General features: G+C 43.3%; 1 protein-coding gene across 1 annotated transcript in view; it reads left to right on the forward strand.

Annotated features, from left to right (window-relative positions):
• Positions 1 to 8210, forward strand: part of CHMP7 (charged multivesicular body protein 7) — an 11351-nt gene extending 3141 nt beyond the window's left edge. Inside the window, exons 3-10 of the mRNA XM_025210351.1 lie at positions 1065 to 1250; positions 2197 to 2330; positions 2727 to 2775; positions 3086 to 3205; positions 3316 to 3414; positions 4573 to 4633; positions 5173 to 5334; positions 6332 to 8210. Of these exons, the coding sequence (XP_025066136.1) occupies positions 1065 to 1250; positions 2197 to 2330; positions 2727 to 2775; positions 3086 to 3205; positions 3316 to 3414; positions 4573 to 4633; positions 5173 to 5334; positions 6332 to 6396 (876 nt within the window). The 3' untranslated portion in view covers positions 6397 to 8210. The remainder of the gene's footprint in view (positions 1 to 1064; positions 1251 to 2196; positions 2331 to 2726; positions 2776 to 3085; positions 3206 to 3315; positions 3415 to 4572; positions 4634 to 5172; positions 5335 to 6331) is intronic.
• Positions 8211 to 11000: the final 2790 nt, after the last annotated feature.

An 11000-nucleotide genomic window follows, 5' to 3' on the forward strand; every position in this document is an offset into this window, starting at 1 on the left:
AAGAGTCATTCTGTATGCAATTAGTGGTATAAATGCAAACTTCCATTAACAAAGTTATTTTTCAAGCGGCATAAACATTTACCTCTTCAAAACTCTACGAACCTTCCTGGTCTGTCTCCAAACACTAATATTTTCAGGAACATTACTGTGCAATATACGCAGAAACTAGGAACCTTTTTATATGCACCATAAAAAGATTCCTAGTTTCTAAACAACAAAAATTGCCGCCACCTCAACGTTTTAAACCAGAGCTATGATACTAAGAAACTTAGAAACGTCTGTAAAGAGGTGCTGGTGCATGTGGAAGACAGGAATAATTTGATACAGACCAGGAGAGACATTGCATACCAGCTGATATGAGATCTGACAAGAGCAAAAATCCTTCCTCCTCCTTGTGAAGTGTAACGGGCGTGAGAGGTGAAGTGGCTCGTCTCTCTGGGCAATACACCTCTACAGCATCTGGCTGCTATTTCTGTGCTCCCAGGACCATCCAGTGCTGTAGGTTGCAGTAAAGGAGCTTTATGTCATTTGGCATGTGAAATAGTCCTCCTAGGTATATCTGGCTCACACGCTAATGTTATGATTATTTGCCGGGGTTTAGGTTGTAGCCGTGTTGGTCTAAGGACATAGGCAGACAAGGTTCCTTGGGTGAATTTGATATCTTTTATTAGACCAACCCAAATAGTTGGAGAATAGTTATTAAGCAAGCTTTCGAGTTCAAAAACCCTTCGTCAGGCTAAGGAAGTTTCAGCAGTTGGTGTGTGCTCTTCCTGGAAAAGACTTTTCATTCCATCCAGGAAGAGCACACACCAACTGCTGAAACTTCCTTAGCCTGATGAAGGGTTTTTGAACCCAAAAACTTGCTTAATAACTATTCTCCAACTATTTGGGTTGGTCTAATAAAAGATATCAAATTCACCCAAGGAACCTTGTCTGCCTATGATTATTTACTGGCATATGCAGTTTTTCTTGGCCCACACTTAAGGAAGGATGTGTCACTTATTGCAGGGCTAGGAAGGAGATCCCTGTGTAAACTGACAGTTGGTTTTATTGCTTTCCTTCAGGAGAAGGCAGAGGAAATGTATCGCCTGTATCAGAACTCGACACTTTCTTCTCACCCGGTTGTTGCCCTCTCAGAATTGCGTTTGCTCTGTGCCAACATGTGTCCGGATGAGAGGACGTTCTATTTGTTGCTGCTCCAGCTCCAGAAGGAAAAGAAGGTCACAGTCTTGGAACAGAATGGAGAGAAGGTACAGAGTAAAAGTGACAGTTTTGGGGTGTGATCCCATCCCTGTCATGCTTCCTGTTTGGCTTTCAGGGTACTTATTTTGATGGCTAAATGTCAGCATCTTCCAGTGGAATTGGCTAGGTTCCCCTATAACAGCATGTAACCTCTTGGTGGAGGGATAAAGCTCCAGAGTGTTCGGGAAGTGAAGGGTCTTAATTCCTCTCAGCAGTCAATAACTTTGTGGTTAATGTGGTGCTATTCACCCCCAAAGATTCTATACTGCATAACCTGGCAGGCAATCTGTAGACATGGGGACAGTTCAGCTACTCGGAGCAACATTGCACAGCAGTTTAGGAGAGGAATCGGGAGAACTTCATATCCAGTTGAAAATGCAGGAGAGATTTGGAGAGACTGAATCCAACTCTCAAATAGGAATAAGGCCACAACTTTGGGATTACTACTGCAACTCTGACAAAGTGATTACAACCTAAGTTTCACTTCTGATCTAAACAGTGGCATTTCTGTTAGCCCAGTGCTCTTTAAATATCAGCCAGGGTCATTGTCTGAATAGTATTTGGCAACTTCGCATTTCAAAAAGTCGTGCAAACCCAAAGCAATTGGTGCTGAATGAGAAGAGCATTTCTGAAATTGCAAATGCGACTCCTGCAGCTTTTTGCTTCCTTAGAAGCAGCCCAGCTGCATACAGATACAGTTGAATCCTGTTCGGTTTGTGATCTTGTACAGGATTGTAGCACAGCTGGCCTTAGTCCTTTTTTAGACTTGAGGTCATCAGTGTCCCTTTCAGTATTGTGGTGCTCCAAGCTGGAAAAATGGCTACAGGACTCTTGTAAAAAGGCCGTGTAAAGATAAAATCCATCTCCTCAATGTAGCTGTCACGTTACAGATTCCTGCTTGGTGGAACACAGCTTCAGCAGGACGGCAACTCAACAGCTTTTTCCTCTTTCTAGATTGTAAAATTTGCCCGGGGTCTTCACACCAAAGTGTCCCCAGTTAATGACGTGGACATCGGGGTATATCAGCTGATGCAGAGTGAGCAGCTGCTGTCACGGAAGGTGGAGTCCCTCTCTCAGGAAGCCGAGAGGTAATGAGTGTATTACTCAGCTCTAAGGAAAAGCTGCTTGTGAACTACAACTTCTTGCTCACGTGTTATGTCCTAGATCACCTTGTTCGTGCTACTGTCTAAAGTCAAGGGATTTCTCTGATTTGCCTATCAGAGTTCCTTGTTTTTACCCTCTGTCCCTCTATTCAGCCATGTGAATTTTTCTGTCCTTGGATGCACCCCAGCTTTTTGTCATTTTATACAAGGTATCTTGGATAGTGCTTACACTGTTGTAGGGTACATTGGGTCTGAGCCTGTGGCAGTTGGTGGAACAGGAATCTTCAGGGCAGAAGAAGAAGGATGGAAGGAAAGCTGGCTGTTTTGTGAACCCTCTCCTGCATGTGATTTGATTTAATTTCTCCTTTTCTGGACTTCCAGGTGTAAAGAGGAGGCCCGAAGTGCTTGTAGAGCTGGGAAAAAACAGCTGGTAAGTGGTGCTGCTCGACTGCTGCTGTTTGGGAGATGTGGTCTTGGAACTGTGATGTGAGCAGCTTCCAAAGTTGTGTTGCATTCAAGCCATTCTGTGATCTACAAGATTTCCTGAGGCAGAGAGGCTCAATTCATATGAGATGCCCTCTTTGTGAGTATACTCCCTGCGTGTGAGACGTACAAGAGTGATGTCTCTCCTAAAGCCAACTGTGCTGTCTTCCTTGTTGTGCTTGGGATAGTTGTTTAAAGAAGGGACTTATTTGAATGCTGCCTGGTTTCTGATCTGTTTCTGCATCTTTTTCTTCTAGGCACTTAGATGTTTAAAATCAAAGCGAAGGACAGAGAGACGGATTGAAGAGCTCCATTCCAAGCTGGATACAGTGCAGGGTATACTGGATCGTATATATGCTTCACAGACGGATCAGATGGTAATGTACACAGTGTGTTATGGTAGAGCAGCCAGTAGTCCTTTCTTGGGTCAAGAGATGTGTCCCCATTAAAGTGAAATATCTTTTCTCTCCCTCCACCCCCCATTTAGGTGTTTAATGCCTACCAAGCTGGAGTAGGAGCTCTAAAACTGTCCATGAAGGATGTCACTGTGGAAAAGGCAGAGAACCTGGTGGATCAGATTCAGGAGGTAAAGTAACTGGAATGAGATGCTTGAACAGTAGCTTGTGACTGAGTGAGAAAATGCTGGTGGCTATGTTATAGACATGTTTTCCAAATCTTTGCCTGAGGCTCCTGACAATTATGTCTGTATGTGCCTCCTGTTTCTAGGGTGGCTCAATTTTTTTTTTTTTAATGAAAGTGAGATAAATCACCATTTTACTCTTGATTTTAATCAGGAAACCTTGGTTGTAATCTTTACATTTGTGTTTACTTCCTTAAAGAAAAGCTCTGTCTTACCGATTGGTAGCCATTAAAGCACATTTATAGAGAGAGTTTTTGCCTAAATTTGGCATATCTTCATGTTATGGAGAATACCACCTACTAATTCATGACTCCTGTCAAGATTGGGATGGAAACTTGTGCATTTCATTGCATTCTAACAAAAACTTATTTTATTTAAATCATCTTAAATGTACTAGATACATAAAAATAAGGTGTAAGGGATTTTTTTAGGCTAAACTTCAGGATTTCTTTTTGGCGCCTATGTTCACATTTTAAATCAAATGGGACTCTCAGCTTATTTATTTATGGATTGGAAGAGGAAAAACATCCTTCCCTGTTTTGACAATCTCCTTATCCATCTCTTATTTCTGAAAAATGCAACTAAACTGACCTAGTTGAGTGAACTGAAATCAAGAAAATAGTCCCTCTGCTCCTGCAGGAACAGCCATTCATGTCAGGCTATATTTTTACTTCCATAAATTCTTGTCCCAGATTCTAAAACTGTGACTTGCACCAGCCTTTTAAAATGTTGGGAGCAAACACGTAGTGATTAGTATTTGTATTTTAGCTAATTTTTATTTGGATGGTTTGTAAGAAGCTTAGGCCTTAATATATTTGCTGTAATTCTAATATAAAAATAGTATAATTTGGAAAAGGAAAAAAAAGAACTTATTGTATTCATTCTGCTTATCAGTTGCATCCTTGATCTTCTATGAAATCAATCGTCACATTAATCGCTCAGCTTGTTAATGTTTTGCAACTTATTTGTGACGTTAGCCCTTTAGGTCTTTCAGTGCTGATAGATGCTATCTATAAAGTTCCTTTGTAGTCTTCTATTTAACTTCATCAAGATCAGCTTTGAGCATTGTATTTCAAGGCTGCACACTGTTCCTTCTCTTTGCAGCTTTGTGATACCCAAGATGAAGTTGCCCAGACTTTGGCAGGGGTGGGGATCAATGGTCTGGGTAAGTACACGCCTTGCACAGGCTTCTCATCCTTTTGCTTACCACCACCCACAAATGACGGTGCAGCTGGCTCTCCTTCCTCAGAGAGTAGGCGGTTGTTCTCAGCAGTTTGGAGGAAGGAACTGGTCATTTGTTATAGAGGGAGAAAGATTTAACAGGGTAGTTCTGTATGTCTCTGCTAACTTCTACTGATCTGCTGAGCCACTTGCAAATGGAACATGGACTCCCCTAAACACGTGCATGTATGAAAGTGCCAGTGGCCCTCAGAAGTTGGGTTGTGAACACTTTTTAGGATGGTATCATTAGTTCTAATTGGGGAGGCCCCTTTCTTCCTGTTGGTTTCATAGCACCTTACTGTGTCATTTATCTATCTTTTCTGGAACACTTTCCCCATCCCCTTGGCACCTCCACCTTCCCAAACATACAGGCTTCTGCAGTGACTCTTCCTTAGCCTGAAGTCTGGCTGTACCTCCAGGTGCTTAACGATGTAGAGTTCTGCCACCCCAAGGGACTGACAGTTTGTTTTCTTTGACCAGCAGAAGTTGACACTGAGGAACTTGAGAAGGAGCTAGATAGTCTTCTTGTGGACTCGACTAAAGAGACTCTGGATCTGCCTCCCGTGCCCCAGAAGCCGCTGCTTCCCACCGTTTCTGATGCAGAGCTTGAAGCTGAGTTGGAGAAACTTTCCTTGTCAGACAGAGGTATGCGTAGATGCCAGCAAACAGCCTTACTCATGTGTCTGCTGTTGGGAACGGGCACAACCAAGGGTCTGTATTCGCAACCTGTATGGTAGAGTGTCTAGCATTACTGCATTGGAAATTGGTGACCTCTGGCAGTCTGGGCATAGAAGACAAATGTGCTTTGGGTCCAGGAGACTTCCTCATGTTTCTTATCTGTATAGGTGAGGCTTAAAAGTTGAGGCACAGCAGAGTGAGCAGTGTAGGGTGGAGAGGGGAGCTTAGTCTCATGAGGTCACTGTTGTACCTAGTCTGTGGACAGCGATTGCTGAATTTATGGCTGACAATATGGAAATGCCATAGAGCAAGGGGACGTCCTCCTCTCTTCAGCCTTCATACTGTGGGATAGGAAAGTATGCTGCAGCAAGGTGTGTTGTGCATAATTCCTTTTAAAACTAAAGCACCCAGAAAGCTGCGTGAGGTTACCTGGTGTGTATTTGGTGGTTTTTATGTAACCAATAACTCTCGAGAGGGCCTTGATGACTCAGTACCTAAAATACTGACTTCTCGGCCAAGTTCTTGAATAAGCTACATCCCAGATCAGTTGTTCAAGGGCCTTCATTTCTTCCTGCCTCCTGTCTTGTAGGCACAGGCTCAGCGGGCCTTGAAGTTAATAACCTACAAAAAAACTGTACTGGATCAGATGCCTAGTCCCTCTTGTCTCAAGTAGGAGTAAATTTCAGGTGCTTCAGATATTCTTTTGTTGAAGACAGATTATAGAATGGCCTGCCCATAGAACATTCTTTGTGTTTGTATAGTTAGTAATGACCTTTTCTGGACTGAAACATGAAGGTTACATGTTTAGAAATATCACTTAGGCCTTCTGTTTAACACTTTTGAAACTGAGACAGTTCCTCAGGCCTGTATAAGTACATTATTTTTTCTTGTCTTCAGGTTTAGCTGGTCTCTAACCCATCCTGCTGCTAAGCATTCACTTGTCTTTTTTCATCTTCCTTTGTAGGTTTGGCACAAAAGACTGTCTCTACTTCCTCTGAGCCCAAAAGAGTGGTGGCACTGGATCTCTGAAGATACAACAGCACCCTGCTGCTATGATTTGAGAATAGTCTTAAGTTTGCTTAAATAGTGACCATAATTTTAAAGAGTAACTTTGGACGGTGGGCTAACACCCTTCTCTTTTTACTGGATATCACTTGCTAAGTGACATGATCTACTGCCATGACAATCCACCCTCTCTGGAACTGATACCAGCTGGTGTTGCTGTCATCTTAGTGCCAATATCTACATTGGTCCCAGTTTGACTGGTTATCCCAAGTCGCCTTCGGTGTTCATTATTTTCCTGGTGAGCTGTCTTCCCTACTGGGATTACAGCCCTCGCTGTTATGTCCAATGAAGATGAGAGCTCTTCTTCATAACTGCTTGATTTTGTTGCAGCTGATGTTGAGGAGAACCTGAAAAGCAGCAGTATCGCAGTTGCTCAACGTCTGGCTAGTTGTGTGGTTGTGTAAAACATTTGGCACATTACATATATACTGTCCTTAACAGTCAAGTGTCTGCAATAAGCTTGCACACCTGTCGATAGTGCTACCTATCTTTTCCTGTTTGTATTTGCACGGTTGTGGACAACTAGACATGTGACTCTTTAACTGTAGGAAACTTTGTTCTTGTTGCCACAAGGGGGCAGCAGTTGCCAGCACAAAATGACACTTTCTCCTCTTTCTGTAATAACAAGGCCTTAAAAAGAGACCTGCAAAGGGCTTAAAAATGAAGGTGTTGCTTTTTATGCTGTGATGAGATGGGCCTGCAAAGCTGATTTAAAAAAAATAAACTGCTTAGTTTGTGTTTTTGGGTTTTGTTTTTTTTTAACCTGTGAAAACAGCAGGTACTTCAAGTTTTACCTTCCCTGTTTTTTGCAGGAGATTTTTGGGAGTCAGAGGGGGATTAAATGAGAGGTTCTTTTTTTTTGCACTACCAGGGAGAATTTGGGGGGTATAGTAGTCTTCTCCAAAGTGTATGGGGGCTCTTGAATCCTTCACACAATGCAACTCCTCCCCTTCAGTTTTCAGTCTTGAGGCATAACACTACGAGCTGAGCTAGAGGAGAACTGCATTTTTAATGTACACAACCCAAGCAGAGCCTTTATTCGTCAGAACAAAGTGCAGTCTTTTTGTCCCCATTTGCAGGTCACTTTTACTATGCTTATCATGTACACAGAAGAGGGTAAACCTGGCTAATCATGCTTCAGTTGCTTCCAGTGGGACTGGGTGACCTCTTTTGGGAGAGGCAGATGTTTCCACCTGTGCTCTGTGTATCCTGGCTCCTGATGGGAGATCCATAGTGGGGTTGGTACCAAGCACATGTGAGCCTGGGGAAGTCTGTGGGGTTTTGCTGAGTAGGTGTTTGTTTGTAATTGGTGTCCTGCTTCTGTCCCTCCTTTGAGGTAGAATGTATTATTTGTTGTACTAGTTTCATGCCTGCCTCTGCTACCAGTAGCTGCCCACTTCCCAGGGCACACAAAGGACAGGTTGCTTGAACTAGCAGTAATGAGTCATGGAATAATAATCAAAGCAGGGAAAAAGGAGCTCTAGACATAGCCCAACTTCTGGAGATGAGAGAGAGAACTGCCAGGGAGGTAACTTCAGTGTGCTGCATCTGAACACAGCCAGCTCCTCTACCAGATCCCCTCACCAACACCACTACTGTTCCTGAGTGCAAGCTCCTCAGACAGAGGGGCAAGGTGCAGCAGGTAAGCAGTTCATGTGAGCTAAAAGCAGAATCACAGTAAATACAGTCAGTGTGTTCCTTTCCTTTCTGTACAAAAGGGGAAAAAAGATTGCTGGTCTTTACTACCTGCCATGTAATAAAGGGAGGAAAAATCAAGAGTGTAATGTGCTTTTTCTCTTGCATATTATTTTTTTTCCATTGATCGTCTTGGTATTAATGTAGCTCCAGCTGTGCTGCTGTTTCTGGAAAAGTCTATTAAATACAAATAGGCAGGTCCTTCAGCTTTGATCTTAAAAACCAAGCCATGAATAATCAATGCACCAGCCAGCTCTGTTTACCTGAAGCCTGGCTGCTTCTCAGAAAAGCAGCTGTGCTCTGCATTGTCTCTACAACCTGTTGCTTAGAAGAGGTGGCCTGACAAGTGACCGTTGCTTCTGGGCATCATGCTGATGTACAATTCCACTTGTTCCATTTCTCTCTGTGAGAGGCAATGTGCAAAGTGATGAGAGAGCAAGAAAAAATGGGGGGGGGGTGCAGGCATGCATACACCCACAAATGGGGTGCTTCTACTGCACGTACATATAAATTTCTTGCAACAACAGTTGTTTTAGGAGGACTGGCAGTGACTCATAAGAGTTAAAACCCAGGCAGCTGCTGTCTTACTTGAAGTGGATTGTAATTTTTGTGCTTTGACTCCAAGTGGGAATGTAATCAAGCAGGCTCAATGGAAAGAAAACATCAAGATGTAACTATGAAAGAAAAAGAGGAAAATGGTGGAAGGGTAATATACATAGATGGCATATTGCTGAAATATGAGAGAGAAAATACAAGAACATCAAGTGCTAATGAGTTGCCATCAAAATGAAATCTTCCCACAGAAGAAGTGCTTTGCAAAATATAAACACAGTACCCATTTGATTCTCTATTGAAAGGTCAGCCACTTCTCTCATGAAATGCATAGTGACTTAAGGTGACTCTGCAATGCAGATCCTTGGTCTTGCATCTTGGTGGAAAGGCTGTTTCCCTAGTACCATGGCAATGCATGGGAGCCAGATGACTGCAAAATGGAAGAGTGCTCTCAACTAATAAATCATCTACATGGCCTGCTCTAGCTTTTACTCAAATGCTTCCTATGCAAGAACTTGGCTGGGTTACCTTGTGGTCTCCAACTGTACTGTGAGTATCGTGGCTGACGGCAGGGTGAGATTCAGTTCCCAGACAGAACTCTATGCTGAGACTGCCATATTTTCCTGGGTGCCTTATTTGTTAAAAGACCTTGGCAATCTAGACGGTGCCGAGGGAGCACAGTGGTGAATGCCCTATCACAATAACACCGGTGCATGGCACAAGGCTGCAGTTTGCCAAGGCCCTTTGTCGGATGGGCTGCATCTATGTATAACGCACCAAATCTGTGCAACAAAAGCCATACAGCTGGCTGCTTGGATATGGTTTTCTCATTGCAGATGTGTCCTAGCCAGGAGTGCCTGGTGTCTCTGTGCTTAACATTTGTCCTCCTGCCTTTGCTGAAATGCCTTAGTCCATTTATGTAATTTAAGTAATAATAACAGTTTCACAGAGCAAACTAGCCTTCAGTCCCTGGGTCTTCCTCCTTGGAGTAAATACTTGGCAGGAGCTTGCTACAAAGTGATGGAGTTAATGAGACCATTAAATGAAGCCCTGGCAAGCTGTTACTGCAAAATATTTAGCTAGTTCCTTTAACGTGCACATTGCTGCAAAGGAAGTCATGTCACAAAACAACAGTATCCTCTTCTTGGTAAAAACACAATCACTGCCTTGAATGAATGGGGAGGGAGGAGAGGAGTATATCAACTATATTTCACCTCAAAGATATGAAAACTGAATAGTCCTGAAACATCTTGTATTAAATGTGAGATCACAGAGTGCCTGGGCTATGGGCTACAGCTAATTAAACAAAAGCTGGGTAGAGTTGTGGGTTTTTCTTTTCTCCTTCCCCATAAAAGACTGGCAGCTGCTTCCTCTCAGAAATGGTGTATCAAACAGGCAGAGATTAAAGTCACTGCAATATTTTAACAGCAAACCCTGGCTAATTAACAAGCTTAACGCTGAGGTTGGACTTGTTTCTTGGGGCGTTAACCTTGGAAGGATTTTTTTGCTGCTTGTTTCTCAGTGCATTTGCCAGAGTGGGATTTCTCCAACTGTCTATGGAGTTAAATGCCAAGCACTTTCTTAAGAGCTGGATTCTCAGGAAATGTAGCCTGAAATCCCACAGGAGCTAATTTGGCGGGGGGTAGGAGGGAACTGCTGTTGTTAGATCATCTCTCTAGTAACTAGTAGCAGATGTGATTCTGTGCAGATAGTGAGCTGGCTTGGGAACCAGATGCAAAAGGCTTGTGAAGGGATGTAGGTGCCGGGGGCGGGGGGTGGCACTTTGTTTTAATGGAGTAATGATTTTCTTGGCCCTGTTCTCTTTCTCTCTCTCCTTCTCATGCACTGAAATCTCCAGCCTCCTAGGCAAAGGGATCCCTGCTGTAACTACTTAAGTCAATGGAGTTTCAGTGTTGGTGGATATGGCCTGTTAATTTTTAACATGTAGCTGCAACTGAGAGAAAGTGAGTCCTGATTCCTAATACAGCAGCATAGCTTGCCTAATGCAAAGGAGGATGTGAGGAGAGTAGCTTGAGGCTGTGGCTTGTTGGGGTCACAGTGGGAGTCAATGGGAGGCAGTTCCACTATTAACACTATTCTGCACTTCTAGCCCTGGTGGTGATGGGAAACTCTTCTCCCTTAAGAGATGAGATGTAAATATAGAGCAAGGCAGTTGAGCCACTTCCCCTGCCATGCTGTAGATGAGATGATAAGGTGAGACCACTCTAGCTTTCCCCAGATGCACTCCATAAAGGGGACAGGAAATGGTAAGTCACTGCTGAATGATTCGCAGTAGGCGTCAGCACTGTTTTTGGGCAGAG

The sequence above is a fragment of the Alligator sinensis genome, unplaced genomic scaffold (genome assembly GCF_000455745.1).
Source record: "Alligator sinensis unplaced genomic scaffold, ASM45574v1 scaffold722_1, whole genome shotgun sequence".
In the NCBI taxonomy this organism is placed as follows: Eukaryota; Metazoa; Chordata; order Crocodylia; family Alligatoridae; genus Alligator; species Alligator sinensis.